The sequence below is a fragment of the Xiphophorus hellerii genome, chromosome 14 (genome assembly GCF_003331165.1).
Source record: "Xiphophorus hellerii strain 12219 chromosome 14, Xiphophorus_hellerii-4.1, whole genome shotgun sequence".
NCBI classification, from domain to species: Eukaryota; Metazoa; Chordata; class Actinopteri; order Cyprinodontiformes; family Poeciliidae; genus Xiphophorus; species Xiphophorus hellerii.
The window spans coordinates 18,903,480-18,926,680 of NC_045685.1; the positions used below are offsets into that span (position 1 = coordinate 18,903,480).

At 38.9% G+C, this 23,201-nt stretch overlaps 1 protein-coding gene and 2 non-coding genes across 3 annotated transcripts in view; 1 reads left to right on the forward strand and 2 right to left on the reverse strand.

The window, feature by feature from the left end:
• Nucleotides 1-23,201, reverse strand: part of spag17 (sperm associated antigen 17) — a 29,758-nt gene that overhangs the window by 1,019 nt on the left and 5,538 nt on the right. The window contains exons 9-47 of the mRNA XM_032583356.1: nt 22,492-22,570; nt 22,251-22,372; nt 21,918-22,121; nt 19,094-19,195; nt 18,746-18,896; nt 18,458-18,646; nt 18,347-18,384; nt 18,116-18,232; nt 17,727-17,881; nt 17,388-17,488; nt 16,589-16,653; nt 15,074-15,322; nt 14,861-14,975; nt 14,594-14,734; nt 13,865-13,966; nt 13,603-13,715; nt 13,336-13,468; nt 11,964-12,121; nt 11,723-11,810; nt 11,490-11,644; nt 10,312-10,429; nt 9,953-10,224; nt 9,698-9,871; nt 9,008-9,138; nt 7,715-7,845; nt 7,473-7,603; nt 7,222-7,398; nt 7,020-7,133; nt 6,688-6,857; nt 6,562-6,612; nt 4,288-4,381; nt 3,165-3,303; nt 3,023-3,062; nt 2,882-2,946; nt 2,498-2,634; nt 738-916; nt 558-618; nt 286-421; nt 41-173 (exon numbers count right to left, since the gene is read on the reverse strand). Of these exons, the coding sequence (XP_032439247.1) occupies nt 52-173; nt 286-421; nt 558-618; nt 738-916; nt 2,498-2,634; nt 2,882-2,946; nt 3,023-3,062; nt 3,165-3,303; nt 4,288-4,381; nt 6,562-6,612; nt 6,688-6,857; nt 7,020-7,133; nt 7,222-7,398; nt 7,473-7,603; nt 7,715-7,845; nt 9,008-9,138; nt 9,698-9,871; nt 9,953-10,224; nt 10,312-10,429; nt 11,490-11,644; nt 11,723-11,810; nt 11,964-12,121; nt 13,336-13,468; nt 13,603-13,715; nt 13,865-13,966; nt 14,594-14,734; nt 14,861-14,975; nt 15,074-15,322; nt 16,589-16,653; nt 17,388-17,488; nt 17,727-17,881; nt 18,116-18,232; nt 18,347-18,384; nt 18,458-18,646; nt 18,746-18,896; nt 19,094-19,195; nt 21,918-22,121; nt 22,251-22,372; nt 22,492-22,570 (5,019 nt within the window). The 3' untranslated portion in view covers nt 41-51. The remainder of the gene's footprint in view (nt 1-40; nt 174-285; nt 422-557; nt 619-737; nt 917-2,497; nt 2,635-2,881; nt 2,947-3,022; nt 3,063-3,164; nt 3,304-4,287; nt 4,382-6,561; nt 6,613-6,687; nt 6,858-7,019; nt 7,134-7,221; nt 7,399-7,472; nt 7,604-7,714; nt 7,846-9,007; nt 9,139-9,697; nt 9,872-9,952; nt 10,225-10,311; nt 10,430-11,489; nt 11,645-11,722; nt 11,811-11,963; nt 12,122-13,335; nt 13,469-13,602; nt 13,716-13,864; nt 13,967-14,593; nt 14,735-14,860; nt 14,976-15,073; nt 15,323-16,588; nt 16,654-17,387; nt 17,489-17,726; nt 17,882-18,115; nt 18,233-18,346; nt 18,385-18,457; nt 18,647-18,745; nt 18,897-19,093; nt 19,196-21,917; nt 22,122-22,250; nt 22,373-22,491; nt 22,571-23,201) is intronic.
• On the reverse strand, nt 21,778-21,848 carry trnag-gcc (transfer RNA glycine (anticodon GCC)). Its single transcript has one exon. It is a non-coding gene; the product is annotated as a tRNA-Gly (tRNA).
• On the forward strand, nt 22,846-22,917 carry trnam-cau (transfer RNA methionine (anticodon CAU)). The gene has a single exon. It is a non-coding gene; the product is annotated as a tRNA-Met (tRNA).

Sequence of the window (23,201 nt, forward strand, 5' to 3'; positions counted from 1 at the left end):
AATATCTCAGAGATAAGGTGATTTTTAAAATGTTTTTCACCTGAGAATAGATCAGGGCGCTGAAGGCTCATCCATGTGACCTTCTGGCCAGCTGTGAGAGCAGATGGACTCAGCCCCTGCCTGTCTGCATGCACACATGGACTTCTCCACATAAAATCTCTCAGTAAGGATGAGTGAAGCTATGTAAGGAATGTTTTTTTGTTGTTGTTGTTGTTAATACCACCTGAATATAAATAGTTAAAATTCCCATCTTAACTTATTTACGCAGGACGCTCCAAAGGATATCAGCAGTGACAGGAAGGTAGAGAATGTCAGCTTCAGTGAGGATGGTTATGTCTTCGGAGACGTACTTCTTCAGCTCGATTCCATCACACGTGGAAAACAGCTGGACCTGCAGTTCCGTCTGCAGACCTGAGGGCACCTGCAAAGTGATTAAACTGGTTTAGTTTGAAATTAATTAAATTCAACCTGGAATTACATCATCAAAACATGCTGAAAAAGTTGGACTGGACTTTTAAGCTGTTGTACAGACAGTTGATTTTCAGGTGGAAACCTACAGGTCCAGGGTGGTAGATGACTCTGAGGCCTGTGGATGGAGGAGGCTGCTTCACGGTGAACCTGATAGTAGCAGATTGAAAAAATAAATGCATACAGAATATTATTCCTTTGGAAAATGGAGCTGCACCAAAATCTGCATCTACCCGCTTGGATCCCTTGTTTGTTTTCTGATGGTGTACCTGGATGGGTCGACTCCCAAATTCTTCATTGCCACTGTAATGGTGGCGTAGGTGCCCTCTTGCTGCGTACCAAAGTCAACACGCGATGGGTTGAGCAGGAAGCCCCTCAACGCAGCACCGGGATCAGTCAGGGTAGCTATCCGACAATGCCTCCTCACAGGTTCTTCCACCTTCAGGAACTGGAACAGAAGAAAGTAACTTGGACAGAACACAGAAGTCTGGTATCTATCACTTTTCCCCTGTTGAAGGGGCAGTATAATGTATTTTCCAGAAATATACTGGCATTTTATAGCACAATCAAATCACTATGCAACCTTCAGTTATAAAGATGCTATTTCTTTCAGTTATGACTTAAAATAAATACGACTTGAAATTAGACCTCCTATCTCTTTAAAACATCCTGCTCATTCTAAAACTCCACCTTCAGGAAGTCATTACAACAGCACTCCTCTATTAACCCTTGAACAGCGTTTTTATCAGCGATGCACTGAGAAGTAGCTCGTATAATGAGCTCAGCAAATGCACAGTTCCACCCGGTGTTGGCTAATTGCTCGGGCTAGTCTGAAGGAGCTAAGTTGGGGAGTCGCAGGGCAGGTCTGCTCTGTGAGGTGGAAACTCTGTAGATTGGAAACTGCAGCTCTGAAACTGCAAAAGGAGAGGCATCTTGGTCCCCAAAGGCATCCTACAAGCTGAATGGTTGCCACAGGAGATTAAAGGATTTCTAAAACATGCATGAAAGAATCAGGTTAACACATCAGGTATGTCTTTGATAAGGGAATAACTTTATAACATGATGTAAAGCTGTATAAAGGCAATTTTGCATAATACTGCCACTTTAAGAAAAGGTATACATACTGTTAATAGATTTCTGCTGTTGCTTTCCTTGTTATTTTTAGGGGTTAAAATGCATTTTACTATTTGACAAAAGTAAGGAGAAGAAATAAACCAATAACGGAATAATGATTTAATTTATTAGGAGAAAAAAGTTATCCAAAACAATCTTGCCATGGTTGAAATTATAACTGGCCCCCTAAAATCTGATTAAGAATCATATTAAACAACACCAAATTGTCTAAAACATCTCAAAAAGTTACAAATCATATTACAAATTCACTGACATTTGAGTCTGCAAAGGGTTACAAAGTCAATTTGAGGATGAGAGCCTACAACAGAGTTTTAGGGCTAGACTAAGAAAAATAAAACAACAAGAATAAAGTCAAAAATTACAAAATTAGTCATAATGTTGCAAAAATAAACTCTTACAAGAATAAAATTCTAATATTATGCGCAATCCAAAAGCAGTCTTAAAGCTGCAGTACAATGAGGAATGTTGAGCATCGTGTGAAGTTATACTTTGGTACTGGTAATCTAAACAGAAGAGCATAAGGTTGCTATTAAGTAGCATGACAAAGCCTGCCACTGATAGCAACCTGATGCTAATGTGTCTACTACAATATAACACTGATAATATTAAGACTTTATTCTCGTAATTCTTTCTTAACCTGGACCTAATACGCCATCATAAGAACCATTATCCACAAATGACGAAACCATGGAAAAATGATGGCCCTTCTCTGGACTGGCAGACCAACCAGGATTAAGAGGAGAGGACTGACAACTCATCCAGGAGGTAAAACAAAAAGAAAAGAAAGACAGACAGGCTGCATAAAAGACAGATAGAAAAAGAAAAGAAAGAAAGAAAGTAATGGTGGTCTAAAACAAAAACTAAGAAACTGAAGGGATATCTTGTGAATATTTACATGTTTGTTTGGCACGCTGCAGGGTTTGGAGCCGCGGAGGTAGCCGGGCAGTCTGACCTTCGAACTTCTGGGTTGTCCCGTCACATCGACCTGGACTGACTTACAGCGCCTGGATGAGCTCTTCAGACTGCTTTCACCTATTATTAATCAAACACAAACTAAACAAAGTATGGCTGCAACATTTGCAACAGCATGTTCGACTTCACAGAACATGCTTTCAGAAAATAGTTTGATGCATTCTTTATCTATATGTAGTGAAGAAAAATGAGTTTTTAACCAAAATATTTTTTTCTGCATTTAATTTATATAATTTTCTTCTAGTTAAAATGAAGAGGTAATGTGTTATTATGGACTCATTAGAATATGACACAGTAGGGAACCAACCAAGAGAGTGTTTGGGGAGGTCTGAGTGTCTCCTTTCAGACATCCTCTCACTTTCTTCTGCTTGACTAAAAACAGAAAACAACCGTTATGATGCTTTGTGTTTTTTAACATGAAGCAAATAAAACATAAGCTCTGTTCTACCTTTCTGGTGAAGGAACTGGTAGGTTATAAGGTTGTGAAGCTGCAGAAACAAAAAATAACTTTAAAATAGTACACAACAAATATTTTACTGCAGCTCAACTAAAACAAGTAATATGTGCTCAGCACATGATAAATAACTCACTGCTCTGAGTTGATGCATCTTTCATATCAGGCTCAACTCTGTCCACACTGGTACTTTTATCAACACTGTCCACCTTGGTAGGCAGTGGAAGATCCTGTGATGTACTCTTTATGTTGGGTCTTTGGCACTGTAGCAGATTCTGGAAAAACAGGCAGCTGATCAAGTTCCTTTTGCCATTAATAAGGTAATTTTAATAGAAAAGTATTCTTAGAATTTGAGAAAACTAACAATAATCCCCCAATGGACAGATGATGCTGATTAGCTTCATGCCTTGTGAATTGAATACTGTAAATGTTGGTCTCATGCTAAGGATCCTATTGGAAGTGTGTTGGTACTTTCTAGCGGTTGGAGAGTGAACTACAACTGGTTTGTGGAATCTGAACTGTGCAATGAGCAGACCACACTAAATATGGATAAAAAAAAACTCAGAATAATCTGAGTTGGATTTCTAATGTTTGGTTTGAGGCTTTTTAGCAACGCTAGGCAAACAAGGTATGGGAATGAATAACTCTAGTATTAGGAAATATTTAAAGTTGTAAAAATTGTAAACTTTGTGCATGTATTTCAATAAAACTTTGACTCAAAGGATTGCTTCCCATTACAAAAACATAAATAATGATGAATAATCATAGGTAATACTGAATTAGTAAAAAGGAATTGTTTAATTACAATTTTGTGGAAGGATGAAAACCAAGGCTAGTTCAAAAATATGTGTTGAAATTCAATTTGTAACTGATTTCATTTTGCGAAAAAGGGGCTTGGAGCTCATGGGACTGCACACCAAATAAACTTACCTGTATTTAAAACACTAACGATGAAAAAACATAACTCAGCTTAAATTTAAAGTCTTGTTTGAGAAATAGCAGGGTGAAAAAAAAAAAATCTACATACTAAGATTAAACAGTGTTTCATTCCTTGATTGCATTGGAGCAACCAACTAGCATCATACCTACATTTACACTCATGGTGCAATGTTTAAATTAATATTCCCTAATAATTTTACATCTTATTGAAGGGGAAAACAAAAGTAATAATTATTTTGTACAATTAGATGTAAATTCAGGTACAGAGCAGTTAAAAAGGTATATATGAATGTACTGTATAGTAGTAAAACATATTGTACTTGGTAAATATGAAAGTTTTCTGGATGGAAATAAGGAACAGAACTCTTCTTCCTCAGAGCCTCTTTGTAAGTCTTGTCTTCACTCATCTCCTGTCTGAAATACATAATCAAGCAGAAAATAATTAAACATAAATAAACTGCCCTGTCAGTCCCATACAGCTTATATAATGCTGGTTCAATAATTTCCTGCTTTCATTTCATCTTCATTTAATCTGGAGATGGGACTGAAACAGCTCTATTTGAATGAACAACAGTATACAGGAAATTACACAGTAGAAAGTTTTGTGCCTGCTTTTCTGTGTGTTGTGACTTTCTACAGATATTCTGACCAAGTATTAAAGAATGCAAGTCATAAAAAACTTAAGTGCTGCAAACAGTAGAGCTGTGAAAAAACAAGAGAACAATCTCTTCCAGAAACACAATATATAGATCTTGAAAGTATGAAACAAATGAATCAGACATTTCATTGTATTTAAAAGCAAAGAAGACATTTCAAAAAAGTTTCTTCTGAGACACGTTGATCTCTAGTGTATGGATAACACGCCAAAAATGTAACAACCAGAGCAGGAAGACACCGAGGCACAGACAGGACAACCACTATGAGTATATAACCATATCTACAATAGTTTAGATCAAAGCAAAATGTATGTTGAAATGGCATAATAAAATTCTGAACTAAATCAAACTGGCAATCTGTGGCAAAATGGTGGCCTGAAATTATGGAGATTGATTTTCTTAATTAGGACAAAAAAAAAATGTTACTAATAAATGTTGATCTTTTAAAAACAAAAAATGTCACAATGTTTTGAGCACCCAAATCTGTATTTAATTTATTTTAATAAAGATTTGATTCAAATGTATATCTTACAGAAAAGTCCCACTAGAGGGCCGGTATCCTGCACGTTTCAGTTCTCTCCCTGCTGGTACCAACAACCTTTTCAGCATGTCAGTGTTCTTCTTAGGCCTTCCAACCAGCCATCATTTGATCAACTATCAACCATCAACTGCGCGTACATCTAAAACGGAATATTAGTTTCATTACTATTCAAAGGGGTGGCGGAAATAAAGCAAAAAACAAAACGATGACAGGAAAACCGGATATAGAGGCGCCGGGTTCAAGCAAAGAAAGTGCTACAGGATAGTGCTGCTAACGCTAAAGGGAAAGAACATGGCTGCGACTCGACAGACGCCGCTAAAAGCGGAAACATTGTTCACTCTGAAACCGAACCCCAACGCAGCATCTAGGTCGATACTGATCAACTCAAACAGGCTTGGCAAGAGAAAATTCCAGTAGGCGAAAATACTTTATCTTTATATCGCCCGACGTGATACTTCGCCGCAAAGCGTAGAAACGGGCGGGCGAAGGCGGCGATCCTAAATTAGAGCGGCGTGGGCTTCCAGACATCTCTTATTCGGATGCCGTTAGCGGAGTTTACAACAGCGCAGGCGACGCCCAGGTGGATCAACGCAGCAGATGTTTCTCTGTCCCGACACCGCGGGGATGAAGACGCCGGTGGCAAACCGGCTCCAATTGGTCTGGCTCAAACGTTGTCATGGCAACGCGTCCAACGCCGCGGAGTGACGCAAGTAGCCCAGCGAGAAGCACGAGAGCGCGTGCAGGAGTTTCAACTCAAGGCCCGACTTAAAATTACTGGAGAGAGTAAAAAGATTCAGAGTGAAAGTATGAACACTGCATGTACAAGATTATGTTTGATTTAATATCGCTTCACTGTCACCGTCTGAATACATGGCCACAAAAACTGCCATTACTTCCTGTCGTCTTCGTCTTTTCCGCCAGTAGTTACATGCGGAAAAAGTGAATTTTTTTATTGCAATAACTTATTTTTATTTATTTATTTTTAATTGGCGTTTCCAGTACTTAGTGAAAATACTTCTGACAACAATAAGAAAAGCAGTAATTTGGAAAAGGCTCAAACCTGAACCACCCACGCATAATAAGTAGGACTGATATTGTTCAAGAAATATTTCTAATGGAAAAAATTACACTCACCTTAAGACTGAAGGACAAAACATTGAAGAAAAATGGGGCAAATGGATTAGCTATAAAAATTGTATATGGACATTGAATAGACTGAATTTTGTTGTATCTGATGCCTCCTGCTGTTCATGTGTGTACATAGTTTTTTATTTCTAGACCCAGTTGTTGAGGTGCTTGTGAGGCTATGTGTTTTTGTAAAGTAAGGATTTAAGTTAAAAAAAGTTAAGATTTGCTAAATTTATAAATAAAATAGTGTCTACATCTCCTCCGTTTACCTGTGCAGCTCAAGTTTTTCAGGCCATCTTGACTCTCTTCTAGCAGTAGAACTGGAAAACAGAGAGGAGTCTTAAAATAATTATGGCTTCATATGGGAGTTAGCCACTCGTTAAACGCATACATACAAGATGTCACCAGCACCCAAGTTGTCAGTTCCTTCTGAAGCAAGGGAGTCAACTGATGCTTTGACTCCCTGGCTGTACATACTGGCATAGTCCGCTACAGATGATTTAGTTTTTGCACCTGAGCTCCTGGAATCAGAACCGTGGCTCTCATCGTCCAACTCTGCAAAAGACTACAAAGTGAATTCCCGGTGGCTTTTTAACACCGCATGAATAAGAAATGTGGACTCTTTTTAGAAGTCCAAATTTAAAAGAAGAGATTGTCTGTACTTCTTCAAAAATATATATTCAAACTACACTGTAGGTTTGGTTGAGCTCTGTGTGTGTTTTGGTACCAGAATGAGACTGAGGAGATCTGTGGCTTGAGCAGTCTCCTCGTCACTGCGGAGCTCTTTCAGTTTCATCTGCTCTGCCAGCACCTCTCTCTGTATCAGCCACTCGATGTAGTCCTGCATTCACATTATACTGCACGTTTGTTATCTCTCTAAAAGTTTCAGGCAAAGGAAACAGGATTATTTTTGCAGGAACTTTGTGAACCTTTAGCCGTGAATCTAGAGCGTCTCTGAACACCGTGGTAAAGGGTCGGTGCTGGGAGAGTTCCCTGATCTCCAGGACTCTCGGGCAGCTCCAGATACGCTGCCGTGCTAAGGAACTGGCGCATCTCTCCCTATGAGACAGAGCAACGCTGGTGCCAGAACCAAGTGGAGGGCTGACCTGGGAGAGAGAGAAACCCAGATGGATTGTGCATTTGATGCTGGCCTTGTGCAATGCGTTTAGATATATGTTACCTCTGCAGTATGGAAGTCATCAGAGCGGTTCCTGAGATTTGGAGGGGTGATATCAGGGTTTTGTTTCTTTAGCACCCATTTGGACCAGACGCTCGGGTGGCCCGGCTTCAGGATAGTGACGCCAAACTCATCTGGAACACACAATGAAGCAAACACTCTACACAGGGAGCTAATTTCAACTGCTTGTTGTGGTCGAAATGCAGGCAGGGTCTTAAGTGATTACTGCATTTTTAAATGCGCACCTTGTCTGTCTGGTAGAGGCTCCTTAAGCAGTGCGATGGTGGGGTCAGAGTACGCCTCTTGGAGCTGCTCCTCTACAATATCAGAGTTCAGCAGTTCAGTGCCAGAACCGTCTTTATACACCAGAAAAATCCTGCAGCAAAAAAAAAAAAGAAAGGTTGAAAAAAACGTCTATATATGGGTGACGCTTGGGTGAAGAGTGCAACCCATAAACAAAGGTCTTAAACCTCAATGCGGCCATCATGGGTTTGAGTCCTGACCCGATGTCTTCTCCCTCGCTCACAAACCACTTTCCAGTCTGACCTCTATCAAATAAAGGTCACTCAAGCTTACGGTTGAAATCTGAAGTTTATATAAACTGAAAAAAGAGAGACACACACCGCTTTTTTCTCACTGTCTGAAGTTAAATTAAACCAGACGTCTCTTGTTTTAGGTCAGAAAATTACCCAGGTTATTTCTATTTACTAAATTCCACAATAACGAGAGAAAGAATATGTCAGAGACAGGTTAATTAATGTCTTCATACATTTCCTCAGTATTTGGTAGAACTGTGTTTGAACTGTACGACTCGGGTCAAATGTTTGGCTTTTCCTTCCACAAGCTCGTCGATAGTTTGCAGGAGTTCTGGCCGGTTCCTCCTGACAGAACCAGAGTAACTCAGTCAGGTTTGTAGGCTGCCTCGCTCACATGCCTCTCCAGATCTACTCAACTTCTCCACAGGATTGAGATCAGATCTTGTGATGGCCAAAACATTGACTTTTCGTCCCTAAAACACTTCATTACCACTTCGGCTGGTTGCTGAGGGTCTTTGTCCACATTTGTGCCTAAACTTTAACTTCCACATAATGTTCTTTCCTCATGATGCCATCATGATGAAGTGCACCAGTTCCTTCCTGTGGAGGAATGGCTTCCTAACCACTGAGTGATATCACTGTGGATAATAACCCTCAGCCAGCATCTTCACAAGAGCTTGGTTTTCGTTCTGGGGTCAATCTGTACGTTTTGCACCAAAACAAATTCATCTATGGGACACACAACCCATCTCCATCCTGCCCAGGATTTTCACCATGTCTATACTTGTGTGTAATTGTTTGAACAGATGAATGCTGCACCTTCAAGCATCTGGAAATCATTCCCCACGATGAACCAGACTTAAGCAGCTGCACAATTCTCTTCCTGATATCTGGTTAATATCCTGATTTCTTTTGGCTTTCCCACAGTGTCAAACAAGAAAGCAGTGTGTTCAGGGTTAGAGAAGTTGAATAGAACCAATCATGAAGAGTGTCAGTGGCTACCTGGGACAACGATCTTTGTGTTTTACATCAAGCGTGGCCCTTGATTTGTCTGTCTTCTCTTCTTCCTCTTGTGTAGGAGTTTCTGGAGCGGGACTTGTATTTAGCAGCAAAGTCTGTCCATATTCTACCACCTGCAACACAGATGTATAGAATCTAAACTATTTGTCATAATGCAACATAGATCATTGATTTGTTCTTTTTGATGAGTAAGTGTCAAATTTTAGAGGCAGAAGACCTAAAAGTGTGAAGATTTGAAGCAAATCACAATGAGCCTTCTCATTGTGCTTCAAGCACATAATTTTTAAACATCTAACACAAAAAACATCTCGAGTCAGAGCTACCAAGATGGAGAGTACATTTTTAATTCCCTTATTTTTAAATCTTACTGTCAATCAGGCATTAAGATCAGTCACTCAGTACTGATTGACTTTAAAGTCATTACTTTGACTTGGGTAAAAATGTGTAGATGTAGTGCTACTCTCACTTGAGTACAAATTTTTGTCTTCTCTACCCATTTCTTTATTGCAGCTAATATTAATATAATGTACACAAATTAAAAGAAAAATACATAAAAGTGATTATATGTCCTATTTTAACTTGTTCTTGTATCTTTTTCCACAGTCTTGACAACATGACAATCAGGATGTTGAATTTCCTTGACAACACAGACGAATTATTTGCGAATCGGACCTGGAAGTGGTTTCCGTTCTTGTCTGAAACATCACACACCACTTCGTCTGTGTGACTCATGGTGTAAACTCCTGGTCGGTTGGAGGGGGAGCAAGCATTTGGCTCGAGGTCAGAGGTATAAACACATTTCCCATCAGTCTGGATGTGCAGAAACCCGTCTCTAGACGGGAACACCTACAACACAGAAACAACGTCTGGGAATGATGAATGAAAGAATCTGCACACACAAACCAAAGCGTAAACAGTGAGCCGGACCTCATACTCCGCTTGGTTGTTCCCAGTGATGATGGTTCCATCAGCTAAAAACACGTGAGCTGTGTGGCGTTTCGGGTACATCACTACTGATGCGCAGCCCTCCTTCTCCACAATCACCACCCGCTCTCTGGTCGACTCTTTTTCTTCTTCACTCTTATCATTTGAAACCGTTTCGTTCAATTCGTGGGTTTCCGAGGTTTCGCTCATCCTTTCTCCTTTGTCACAAACATCTTCATGCTCATCTGGTTTGGTCACACAATCAGGCACCTCCTCTGGAGAAAGCAGCAGAGACCACCATGTTTGTGACATCAGTGTGAATAAACTGGGTGGTGTCAGATGGTTAAATGTGTGTGTTTTACCGCTAGGTGGTGTGACTAGAAAGAGGGTGGTGATCCTTGTTCCATCTGCATGCTCGGCGATAATAGATCCATCTGGGCTCTTGACCGTAACCACCAGATCTTCCCGGGTCAGCATCACCTGACAACAGCAGGTGTAGCGAGGAGTTTTAATGAATAACAAGCTTAGTTCATGGCATCATTTCTTATATTAATGAAAAGGTGGTTTATAAATTTAGATTTGTAAGTCATAAATAATTAATTATTTTTATTCCTAAAATGGTCCAGATAACCTTCTGAAGGGTTTTCAAACTTCCTCTAAACACATTAAAGGTTTTTTTGTTTTTTTTTTTAGATAGTGGATAAGAAAACCACAAGAAACTGATTCATCACTTTTATATACACTCACCAACCACTTTATTAGGTATGCCTATTCAATTGCATATTCATGCAAACAGAGAATCGTTTGCACGTCTGCGTGCATACCTACATTTGGTAGCAACTGTGCATTTCTACATCTCTATGTGGGGAATTCAACTTTCTAAAGTTCAAATGGAGCCTCAGAATGAGAAGTGGACTGAAGTGAGTCTGAAATGATAGAGGCATAAAGCAGGATAGGTAGACATGTTCAAGGTGTGCAGGATAACATTTCTGAATGGAAAATACTGTGGACCGTGAAGCAGATGAGCTACAGCAGCAGAAGACTGGTGTTACTTCCGTCTGGTAAGAAAAAAAAACTGAGGCTTTAATTCAGACCGGCTCACCGAGATTAGATAAAGACTGAAAAAACCCATCTGATTAATGCAGATTTTAGCTGCAACGTTCCGTACTAGGAAGGTATACCTAATGATGGTGATGTTACATTTGACTCTCTGAGAGTCATTTGCTGATATACTGATGGTTTAACATTTTTTACAGTGCACTTAGTGAATTTCTAATATTACAGAGTCAATGTAGGAAAATTGCAGAAGTCTAATGTTGAAACTTTAAGTAATTGTCTCGTGGTAATAAATGCCTGTATATGAATGCTCTGTTTTTGATCTCACAAAGTGAAAATGAAGTAAAAAAAAGTTACTCCTTAACATCGTCAATTTTTCTTAGACAATAATGGAATAATTTAGTTCTTATGTTAAGAAAACCACACTTATGACATTTCTTCTGCTTAAAACTGAAGTTTGGTAACTTGATCTGAAGTAACTTGCCTCCTGGGTGAAGGGGTCTGTGGCCAAGAAGGTGCACAGAGAGGTTGTGGGTACGACGCTGTATGTTGGTCCAGTGGTCCAAATGCGCTCTCCAGTTGAAGTGGTCGTCTGCCACGATCGTTTCTGAGGCTCATCTTCCTTCTCTGAGGTCTCCTCTGATCACAAACAAAAAAACACATTTGACAAAGTTTCCTTTGTAAGTGATGCTAAAGTTTCTCATGAAGAAGTCCAACCTATCTGCTCATCATCAGACACCAACACTGGACCTGGACCTGGACCTGAACCTGGGCTGAAACTGACCGATCCATCTGCAAACAGTAGCTACAACACAGACAGAAGCAGATTAGGATTTATGTTTATGTTATCACCTGGTGGTGATCTAATATCAATCTGAAGAAAAAAAAGTTGACAACATGCCGATGACCATCTTTCTTACACCGGATTGAAGACCCGGCAGCATCACTGTGTGCGTACCTCTGCGGCGCCGTCTCTCAGGTAACGAATCACGACTCCCTGGTTGGTAATGATGCGATACAGTTCCTGAGAAAGGGATTTGTCCGGCAGATCCAGCCCGGGTTTACAGTGGAAAGGAAAGCTCTGCCTGATTAAAACGCCATATTCAGGCGACTCTCCTGCACACAAAGCAGTTCCAGGCAGAATCTTAATTTAGTAAATATTAACCTTCTAGAAACAACTCACGTGCTATCATACTGAAGGGAGAGCAAAAATGTTCATGTTTGGTTTAGATTTTCAGTTGCATATGTGTCTAGGCTTTGATTTGGCCATTCTAACACTCTGATATAAAATATTCCACTGTCTCTGGCTGTATGTTTAAAGCCTCAATTCTCTAATATAAACTTTCAATGGGCAATCCTGCATATATGTATCTGTTATTTTCCTTGAAATAGTAAATGTTATGTCTTTTCTGCTTTCCTTTTAATTTCATAAGAAGTAGAACCACAAATATCCAGGCATCTTTACTCAAACCAGATCTGAGTGCCACCGAAATCTCCAATGGGTGCTAGTCGATTTATTAAACATGGCTAAATATGGAAAGCGTTTTAAAAGAGTGACCCAATTCTGTTCTTGTTGCTGAGAATAGACATTTCATCTTCTAGGAAAAGAAAACAAATCAACCGTATTCTTCCTAAAAAACAGAAAACTGTTCACTTTTCTTTTAAAAAGGCAAGTCTACAAAACCCTTTTTATCTACAATGATTCACAGATACTTTTTCCACAAATATTTGACCACTTTGTTTCCCTAAAATATTCCATGTTTAATTTATTGGTGAGCCAATTAACTAAAAAATTACAAAATAATTTGCGTTTTTAAATAAATCATCCTTGTTTCAACTTGATTTTTGGCCCACAAATCAAATAGGTTTAGGTGGAGAGTCATTTTTTGGCAGGTTTACAGTTATGCCGTAATTTATTTTATATTTCCAGGTAAAGCTTGGCGATATGAGTTAAAAATAAAATCTGATCTTTTTTCTAACCAAATCTCCGGTCTTAATAAAAATGCTATTTGTTAACAGCTTTATACAAACAGGCATACTCGTATTTACTATTCAGGCAACTTTTGAAAACTGTTGTTTGCACTGGATTATTTAAGAGTGATGAACACAAATGGATGTCAGATAAACACATTTTAAACATTTATCAAATAAAATACAATAAAGTTTGCGGTTGTAAGGTAGCAAAATGTTGGGAAAACTTCAATGGGTATTAATATTTTTGCAACAAAAAAAGGTTTTCTTTAAAGTAAGAAATGAGAGGCATTGAAACGGAGAAGCGGCTGATTGAGCAGCTTGCGAGTTGCCGTAGTTTCCCTCCGGCTCAGACTGACCTTGCGAGTCGTCAAGCTGAAACTGCAGCAGCAGGCCGTTGGGAACAGAAAGGGTGAGGCTGTTGAACGGAGGCGGTGGCTGAGGCGACGGCGGTGGCTGAGGCGACGGCTCAGCTGGCTGCTCTGCACATTCCTTAAAACATATCAGCAATTTGGTTAATGAACCACAGCAAAACATCTCAGAGTTTAATATCAAAGCTGTTACATTTTATATCAGTGTTTTTATGTTTTATATCAGTGTTTAGTGATCGGGACAGGAAGTCTGACCTGACTGGACTGCCGTGGCAACATGGAGATAGAGTTGGAAGAAGGCAAAGCGACGGGTTCTTCCGGGGAGGCTTTTGGGATTTCCTCCTTAGCCGCCTCCTCCTCAAGACTCTCTAAAACTCAAAATAAATACGATTTTCTGTTTCACACAAAAAAATTAAATAGTCCATGATAAATATTTAGAGCACCAATTTGGAACAGTTCAGGTGTTTCCAACTCAAACAAGAGAATATGTTATTATCCAGGTTATTATGTAATAAACCTTTGTATTGTCCTGTTGCGCCATAGAAACTGTATGAGAGGTGGATTTGATTGTGAAGGACTGCTGAGAAGGAGCACAGCTTCACTGCTCCTGGCTGTAAAACTGAGACACAATAACAGAGGGTTTTTTCATTAATATTAATACAAATACATTAAGGCAAGAACAGATCCAAAGGGCATAGACTTAAGTCATCTAGGCTTTTTAACCCTTCCAGATTGAACAGGTTCGCAACAATCCAGCCAAATTTGCTGTACCATAATTCCACCACACTTTGCGCTATTTGAAAAATTTCTGAAAGGGGAGATGTTGCGCTTCCTAGCCAATATCAAGTTATTACGGTAAATTCACCACCGCCGTAGCAGGAAGTGAAATTAATCTGAGGGGCGCTCTTTTAATGGACGGTAAATTGCAAAAATAACTTGCTAGATATTGAAACTTCCAGTTGTTATTGATAAATGGGCAAATATATATTTACTCACACGACATTTAAAGAACGGCATACAATTAAAATAAGCAAAAATATTCAAAAAAGTTAGGTCTTATAGAGTTAATGATGAACTATAATAGTTATTTTCCCAAGGTGGAATAATTATACAACAGATAATCATTCAACCTTGTAAGGAGAGTGATTCAAATAAATCAATTAGTCAATCAATCAACCTAATAAAACAATAAAGTCATGAAGATATTGAGTTTATGTAAACTTCTGATGAGACGCTATCAAATTACCTTTCACTTCACCCTTCAGCTCCATGTTCTTTTTGTCCTGCGGCTCGCTGGGAGGTTTCAGGTGTTTGGTAACAACATGGTTGACGTGTGTGTAGAAATGGTGTCCGTCCTTCCTCAACGCTACTTTTATTAAGGTAGAACCTGGAGATGGAACATCGTTTACTTCAGGTGAGGGCCGAGGAATGCCAATGCAAACTACCAAATACACTTTAAACAACCAAATGTGTTAGAAACTCTCGGTCGCAGATTGATCTTAATCATCTATACCTTCCACAAAGTTCACGTTCTCCACAGTGACGCGTCCTCCATCTGAGGTGTAGATTTGCTGGACACATCCCGACACGTGAATCAGCTGTCCGTCCATGCTGTAGCCGATGAATCTCTACGGCAACAAAAATAAATAAACACCTACATATTAGCTGGAGGTGGACAGAGTGCCTTCATGTTTCATGATTTCTATTTTTCTGTGTGTTTCTTCACATTGTCCGGTTCCTCTGTCTGAAGAGGGTCTCCCTTTTCAGCATCAGCAGATGCTAAGGAAATGGCCGATTCGATGGGGTTCTTGGCTGTGCTGCCTCTTTTATCCTTCTTATCATCAGCCGAAACTTTGCCTTTCTTGTCAGCCGATTTGTCATTGTCTGCCTTCTTCTGGCCTTTCCCCTTACTCTCCTTCTTTAATTTTTTGTCCAACTCCTCTTTCTTCAGTCGCTCCTGCTCCAGTTTCCAGGCCTGTGAGGCAACACGAACCATAACTTCAAAGGAGAAGTGACGCTTCTGCTTGGGAATGTGAAATAGAGCCACATCTATTTTTGACTAAAATAAATAATTTGCAGACTGGTATGTCAATGAAGGAGAAGGTATTACAGTTTACATAATATTCTTTGCAGATGAAACGTTTTATAAAATCTGAAAATAGCTTCAGTATCTTGTAAAAGTACTGATACCTGTTTACCACAAACTACAATGTACCTCACCTAAAATATGAAGCACGCCAATTACTTTCTGGCATCAAAGTAGATGGTAATGATGATTATATATAATCATGTGTGTGGTAGTATTGTGAATGTTTTTATGTAGCTGTGTGGACATTTTGAGCACTCACTCAATGGAAAAACATCATTTGTGGGTCAGGGGTGAGATTTTTTTAGGCTATTGTTAGATATAAAAGTGGTTAGGTTTAGGGAAAATATTTTGGTTGAGATTTAGAAATTAATGAAAGTAAATGCAAGTTCGCACACGTCTAGTGAGACACGACTATATGTGTGAGAAAGAGTGAATTTGTCACCTGAAAGTGAAAAGATGTTAGAATGATGAGAGTATAAGCCCTGCAACACTCAAGCAGCTACTGTTCACACTCCCTTAACTAGTGAAACATGGTGATGGCAGCATCATGCTGCGGGGTTGCTTTTCATCAGTGCGGACAGGGAAGCTGGTCGGAGACAAAGGCACTGAAAAACCTGCAACTGCAGCTAAAAGTTGGTTCTAAGTATTCACGCTGTTGACTAAAAGGCTTAAAAGAACTCCACACTTTTCAGATGTTTTCTTGTTTAATAACACTTCTATTTCACAAATAACTTATCATAATAAAATACAGTTTGCCGTTTCAATTAGGGGAAAAAATGAGAAAAAATTAAAGGGCTGTGAATACTTTTGCAAGGCAAAGTATAACCCAGCAATAATTCTTCATTTACACCGTTTTATATGGTACCAGCTCCCCTTCCTGCATCCCTCACCAGAAATGCTTGTTCTTTTACACTAAACTCCATTTTAAACCTTGTAGATCAGACAACTGGGATTTAATTATAGAAGCTGATACATGATGCAGTGCTGCTAAGGGCGACCTTGTTTGTCGGATATTAAAGTCACATAATGAAAAGATGTCCTGGTAATGATGGACTGGCTTTGCACTACAGGCTCTGGTTAATTACATGCTACTGTAACTGAATAATTGTGTGGCCCGTGTGTGAGATCAGTGTTGAGTTTGAGGAAACCGACTTTGAGGGATTCCTTTCTGATGACTGGTTCCTGAGCTTCTTCCTCCGCTCCGGGGCGTTCAAGGTCTTTAAGGAATAAAACAAATGCAGGTTTTATACCGCATTAATACTGAGGTTATGCACTTTATACCATAGATCCCTAAAAACATAACTTGATATTTTTATCTCCCATGGCAAATGGATTAAAAAGTATAGTAAAAATAATAAAAAATACCGATTTATTCTGCCTGTTTACAACCAAATGAATTGTTGCAATTGCTAAACAAAAATCCAGGACTAGAAATGTGAATTTAATTTTAGATTTTCTGACTTTCAGGTAAAAAAGTCAAATCTTTAGGTTCTTCAATTACAATATTTACATAAAATACTTTTTCTACAATATATGAACAAACATTTTGGCCTGTACAACTCAAGAAAAGATTCAGAAAATATGCTACAATAAATATTAAATTAACCAAATTGAACAAACAGAATAATTGAAATAAATCAATACAGAAAAGGAAAATGTTGTAAATATATGACAATATAATTTTATCCTTGCACAAACTGTCAGTAGAAATCGGTTTGTGAGTTTTTGCTTAATAAAATTTGCACCAACTTAAATCTTTCGCCACTCGTGGTAGCAAAGTGAAACCATCACATGACTTTCTGTTCAACTGAGCTTCAATCCCCATTACAACCAGTCACTAAAGCTTGAATGAGGATTCGATGAGGCAAATTGAAATACAGATGCTGATTTAAGTCTTCATAACAGCTTATTTATTTATGCAACACAGACTTTTCTGAAACCAACACATTACCTGTTGGAGTCATCTGGCTTTTCATCAGCATTTCCTCCCTCTTTACCTCTTCGTCCATTGTCCAGTCGTAGATTTTATCAGCAACATGCTCCAGATAATTTCTACGGTAAACATCAAGGGAATCATATTTACCTGCAGATCTGGAGGAATCTCAGCTTCACCTGACATAGTCGCTACAATTTTTTATTTCCGAACTGAACACTTTTGCATACTCAATACTCAATTTTTTTTCCCTGGCAATTTGATCACACTCTGTTCTTTAGATTGTTAAGTATTTATTTCCAATTCTACTGATTGTGAAACAACGAAACACCGTCCAGTGAGGGAGGAAGTACTGACCTGAACTTGACATCACTGTGGAGGGCCTCATCCCAGAAATGTTTGGACAGGCCGTGAGAATTCATAGGATTGTGGCAAAAAACATATAAGATGTTTGCATAGCTTTCTCTGAAGATGTCCATGCAACAATATTCCTCTGAGGCCTTTTGCAGAACCTAAACAAGAGCATGTGCAAAGCTCAAATCCAGTTTCTTTTTGAAGAAAAATTCAGAAAACTACACAAATTTAGAGAGAAAACAGATAATACACAAAGATAAAAGCAGATTTTTAAACAATCTCAATGATTACCTGATTCTCGGTTTCTGCTTCACTGATTTTCATGAAATCAGTGAAGCAGAAACAGAGATGTTCTACATTTTTGTAATTAAAGAGTCATAAACAAAACCCACCTGTGGAAAAACAGTGGCACTGTGATGTTCTGTATAGTACCAGTCAAACAGACATCTTTGTCTCCAGTGCTGGATTTCACATAAATCCAGCTGGCTGCCAATTTCCCCATTCAGGTGCTAGAGAAAGAAAAATACTGGCAAGTAAATCAATGCCAATCTTTAAATTAATATTTTCTTTCAAATAAAACATTAAAAATTGATGTGGCAGCAGAAATAATGTGTAAACAATACCTCTGAGTTTCCAGGGTCTTCAGTGAGAAACGTTGGCTCTATAGAGAAGTGACAGTATGAGGTACGTAGGTGAAATCTGGCGTCTCTGACCGATTTAACATGCTTACATACCTATAGTCCGCGGGGTTTGAAGCTTCTGTCTAGCATATAACAAAGGATTTCCCCAGGGAATAACGGTTTGTGTCTGCTGTGTTTCATCATCATTCAGTAAAACACCCAGCTGATCCACTGTGGTCAGTGGCATAGCCTCAAACACGCTCTGATCAAACAGCCGCTCCACCTCGGGCCAGGGCATGTCCTCTATAGGAGATTATTACGTTAAGAAACTGTGAGACATGTAGAGAAAACAGGGAACAGATATAATAACTTGGCAACAGGTTTGGTGAGCTCCGTTCTGACCATCTGTGCAGTAGTGCTGCAGCTGTTGTTTCATTCCCCTCCAGCAGGTGTCACCGTTTCTCTGTTCAGCGACGGACTGAATGAGCTTCGAGACTGGACTAGTCTTCAAAATGGATGTTTCTATCTCAGCCGGATTAAAACCCTTAGACCCCTGCATGGGTCACACACATGTAGATGAACACACAGCTAGCTTATTGCTCTAAGTTGTAGAGTGAATTATTTATATTAGCACAAATTTTAGTGGTGAGTAAGGAGCTGATAACTGACTAAAGAGAAAATCTTGCATGTATAATCAGGTGTACAAACACTTCAAACATAAAATTGAACAGTTTGAGAATAAACCCTCACGGTGATGTTCTGTAATCTTATTCCCCTCTCGTCGTGGTATCTGAGAAGCACAGGGTCACCAGGCCTCTGAGCATGCTCTGTCCCATAATTCTTCATCAGTCTCTAACGTAGAAGACAGCAGAAAGTAGAGATCTTAGAAAGCACTGTGTTCATGCAGTGTATCACAGAAGAACATACAAGAACACTCTCTTTAAATTTAAGAGTTTCATGTATTTTAAGCATCTTGTTTTGTTTTTGGGGGTAGGGATTGTGCACTTAGTTCTTCTCTAACTTTTACACTTTATTTGACAAAGAATTGATGAGTGGAATCGGTTGGTGTGTGGTTTAAGATTATGGAAAAGACCTTGAATTGACAGAGGGGGCATCCATCATAAACCCTTAAATAAAATAAATAAATAAATCATAAACCTACTGGAAAGCATCATACAGTTACTGGTTTCACAGTATAACAAGGCTTTAAGGGATTACGGTTTCAAAACTGCTAAAATAAGCACTGCCGGTCAAATTTTTCTCTCTTTACAAGGAAGAGAGAACCATTTAAAAAGCACCATTTTTAAAAGGTTGTTTGGAAATAGAATGATTGTCATTTCGTGAAATAAGTAATGGTATGCAAACTAAAGGAGTGTCACCATCACTCCTATTCAGATGTTGCTGTTTATAACTAAAGTTGGCAACTAAGAGTCTATGATATCTTTTAGGCAACCAACTGCAAGCTGGCAATCAGAGCAGATATCCCCAGTAACCAGCTGACATTAACTTGCAGAACAGTAAAAATGTTTAATATTAGATGTAAATATACTAATACTAAGCATATCATTAGCAATGTTAGAATAACATCAATAACATTGTTATGCTGACAAAAATGTCAGCATAACATTGCATGTTATGTTAGCATAACATGCAGCAATGTTGTGCTAACATACATGATGATATGCTATCATTAGCAAATTGACACTGGTAGTATATTGACTATTGCTGCAATGCAGTGTTAACATAGCTATGCTAACATTGCTATGCTAATGTTAACATTTTAGCTAATTATTATACAAACTGAGCTTGTATAAGCTTGTAAAAGCTAAGCTTAGTATACTGAGTAGAGTGAGTCAATGTTAGTCAATAGGAAAGTAATATCTCATCCTACTGACAGGATTTTGGCTAACCCTAGAGTCAGTCATTATTAGCTTACTGGTGATTGTCCAAATGCTACAAAGAGCTTTTTAGTTAACATGGGCATTTTAGCCAATTTTAGCTTACAGAATAATGTTTGCATACTTAATGGAGTAGGACAACGTTATTCAACATGCAAGTGATAGCCCACATGCTACTTGCAGCATTTTAGCACACTTTAGCATTCTGAATAGAGTAAGTAAATGTTAGTCGATAGGAAAGTAATAAGCTAACCCTAAAATCAAGCTAATTTTACCACATACACTGTTTGATTACTGAAGAGGAGTAAGTCCATGTTAGTCAACTTCCTCATAATAGCCCACATAACAACGGTAGCATTTAAGCTAACATTAGTATTTTAGCTAATTTTGATATGAAAGCAAAGCTTACTACACTGAATGGGGTAAGTTACTGTTATCAAACATGCTAGTGATCGCCCATGTGCTACTGACCATATTTTAGTTAATCTTAGTAGTTTAGCTAATTTTAGCTTTTATGCTTGTTTTCACAATAGATGTAATATGTTGCTTGATGTCAAAATGCTAGTGATAGCCATGCTAATGTTAGCATTTTAGCTAAAATTAAAATTTTAACTAATTTTGATATAAAAGCTGAACTTATACTTGATAGAGTAAGTCAATATTAGCTTGATGGTGATTGCCCAAATGCTACTAAGAGTTTTTTAACTAACCTGTACATTTTAGCCAATTTTAGCTTATAAACTAAAGTTTGCTTAGTAAACAGTGTAGGACAACATTAGTCAGCATGCTAGTGATAGCCCACATGGTATTGACAGCATTTTAGCAAACTCTAGCACACTCAAGAGAGTGAGTCAAAATTTGTTTACACGCTAGTGATAGCCTATATGGTAATAGTAGCACTTAAACTAACATTAACTTTTTAGTTAATTTAGATATAAAAACTAAACTTTACAAACTGAATGTCTTACGGCTGTGTTAGTGAATATGCTGGGGATTGCTCACAAGTTATGGACAGCATTTTAGCTAAAACGTTAGTGCTAAAAACAGTCTAAATACTATTCAAAGCATGTTCACTAACTTTAGTATCTGATGAGCTCCCTATTCTCAAATCTCTGTTGTTCTGGAATCAGCTCTGCAGTTGATCACAACTCAACCCAGAAATTTCTCTCCTTTCATTTTTCACTTCTTTAAACTGCTAATTTGCCTAATGTTTCTTCTTTTTAAATGGTGCAGTCAGTTTTGACTGATTTGTGAGAACACTTAATAAAAAGAAAGAAAATGTATGTTTAGGCAAGGTTTGAAGTGGCTTCACGCTTCAAGATAAAAAACAAAGGAAAGAAAGCAGCCGAGTCTTCTCATAGAAGCGTATGATCCTCCCCGATGCTGACGTCAGAGTGGGCGTACTCCGTGTATGATGCTTCAGCGGCTTTAAAAGCAGCATACAAAAAGCGGAACAACATTGGCTGCTCTTAGTCGGTCCTGCCCACTGAAATATGAGACGCCTGCTCTGAAGACCACAATTTAAAAAGCATTTGCTGCATTGGCCGGGAATCGAACCCGGGCCTCCCGCGTGGCAGGCGAGAATTCTACCACTGAACCACCAATGCTACAGATAATGTAGCTCCATCTAAGTGGAGATTTCAACACACTGATGTGTGTATTTGCTGTCGCCATACCTCCTTGTCCTTTTCCTTTTCCACGGTAGTGAGGGCCTCATCTAACAAATGATGTTTCTCTTCTTCTGTGTTCAGCAGAGGGAGGAAGCTTTGGAGCATATAACTAACCAGATCACAATCTAACCAGGGACCGGTGGCAGGTTTGTCCTCTTCCTCAGAAATGTGAAACAAAGGGAGCACAGGCACCTCTGAGGAAACCACCACCTGAACAGAAATGTATGTGCAAGAAAAACTGTTTATGCCACAATAAATAAAGAGGAAACCGGGAAATCTTTCATATTAAAAAAAAATTAACATTTAACCTAAAAATGTAGGGAGACATTGCACACATACCTGTTCCAGCATAGAGTGCAATATCAGGGGTACAGAACAGGCTTCAGGGGGAACCATGTCCAACAGGCTGTTATAGTAACGCATGTCCACGTTCACAGGTACAGTTGGAGGCGCCTTGCTTTCTGTACACAGAGGAGACAGATTTTAGAAAAAGAAGACCTTACCAGCAGGGTATGTCAAAAAAGTAAGCAAGGATATGAATGAACAGTGGACAGATAAGTTAGGAATAAAGAGGTTTAACCTGAAGGTGGTGAGGTAGATGCTTTGGTTAGCTTCTTTTTAGAGCGAGACATCAGCGGAGCAACGGACTCACGACGTAACTGGAAACACACAAGGTGAAGCTTTAATTAACTAGAAACAGAAAACAGACTAACTCGATTCAGCAGATAGTATAGGAGGATCTTTGATCTAAATTTAACAAGAGGCAATTATGTCATTCACCATCCGCGGTGGTGTACTGCCAACAGCCCATGAATGCAGAAGCAGATTGCTCTGTGGCTTTGCTACTAAAGCAGATCAATAAAAAATTATCTGCAGAACTCAGCAGGATCTCCTGCATCCGTAAATAATGTACAGTTCTGCATATGCAGCACAGAGCAGAGTGGCGCAGCGGAAGCGTGCTGGGCCCATAACCCAGAGGTCGATGGATCGAAACCATCCTCTGCTAGCAGCATTTTAGTGGCTCTAATCTTAAAATGTTTCATCAATGTTTGGATTAAATCAGACTCAAGCTACATGAAAGCAGAGAAATGTGTTGTTTTTAACTTAAATCCTAAATTAATAGTATATGTCAATATAAAGGTAGGTTAGTCAATTATAAAAACAAAAACAAGCTGAGGATTGTGACTGAACGCATTTGAGAGAATACACGTTTAAGTTATATGCAAGTTTCAGCCATAGGTTTAGAACAGAAATATCCTTCATTGTCCCACAGTAGGAAAATTCAGGTTC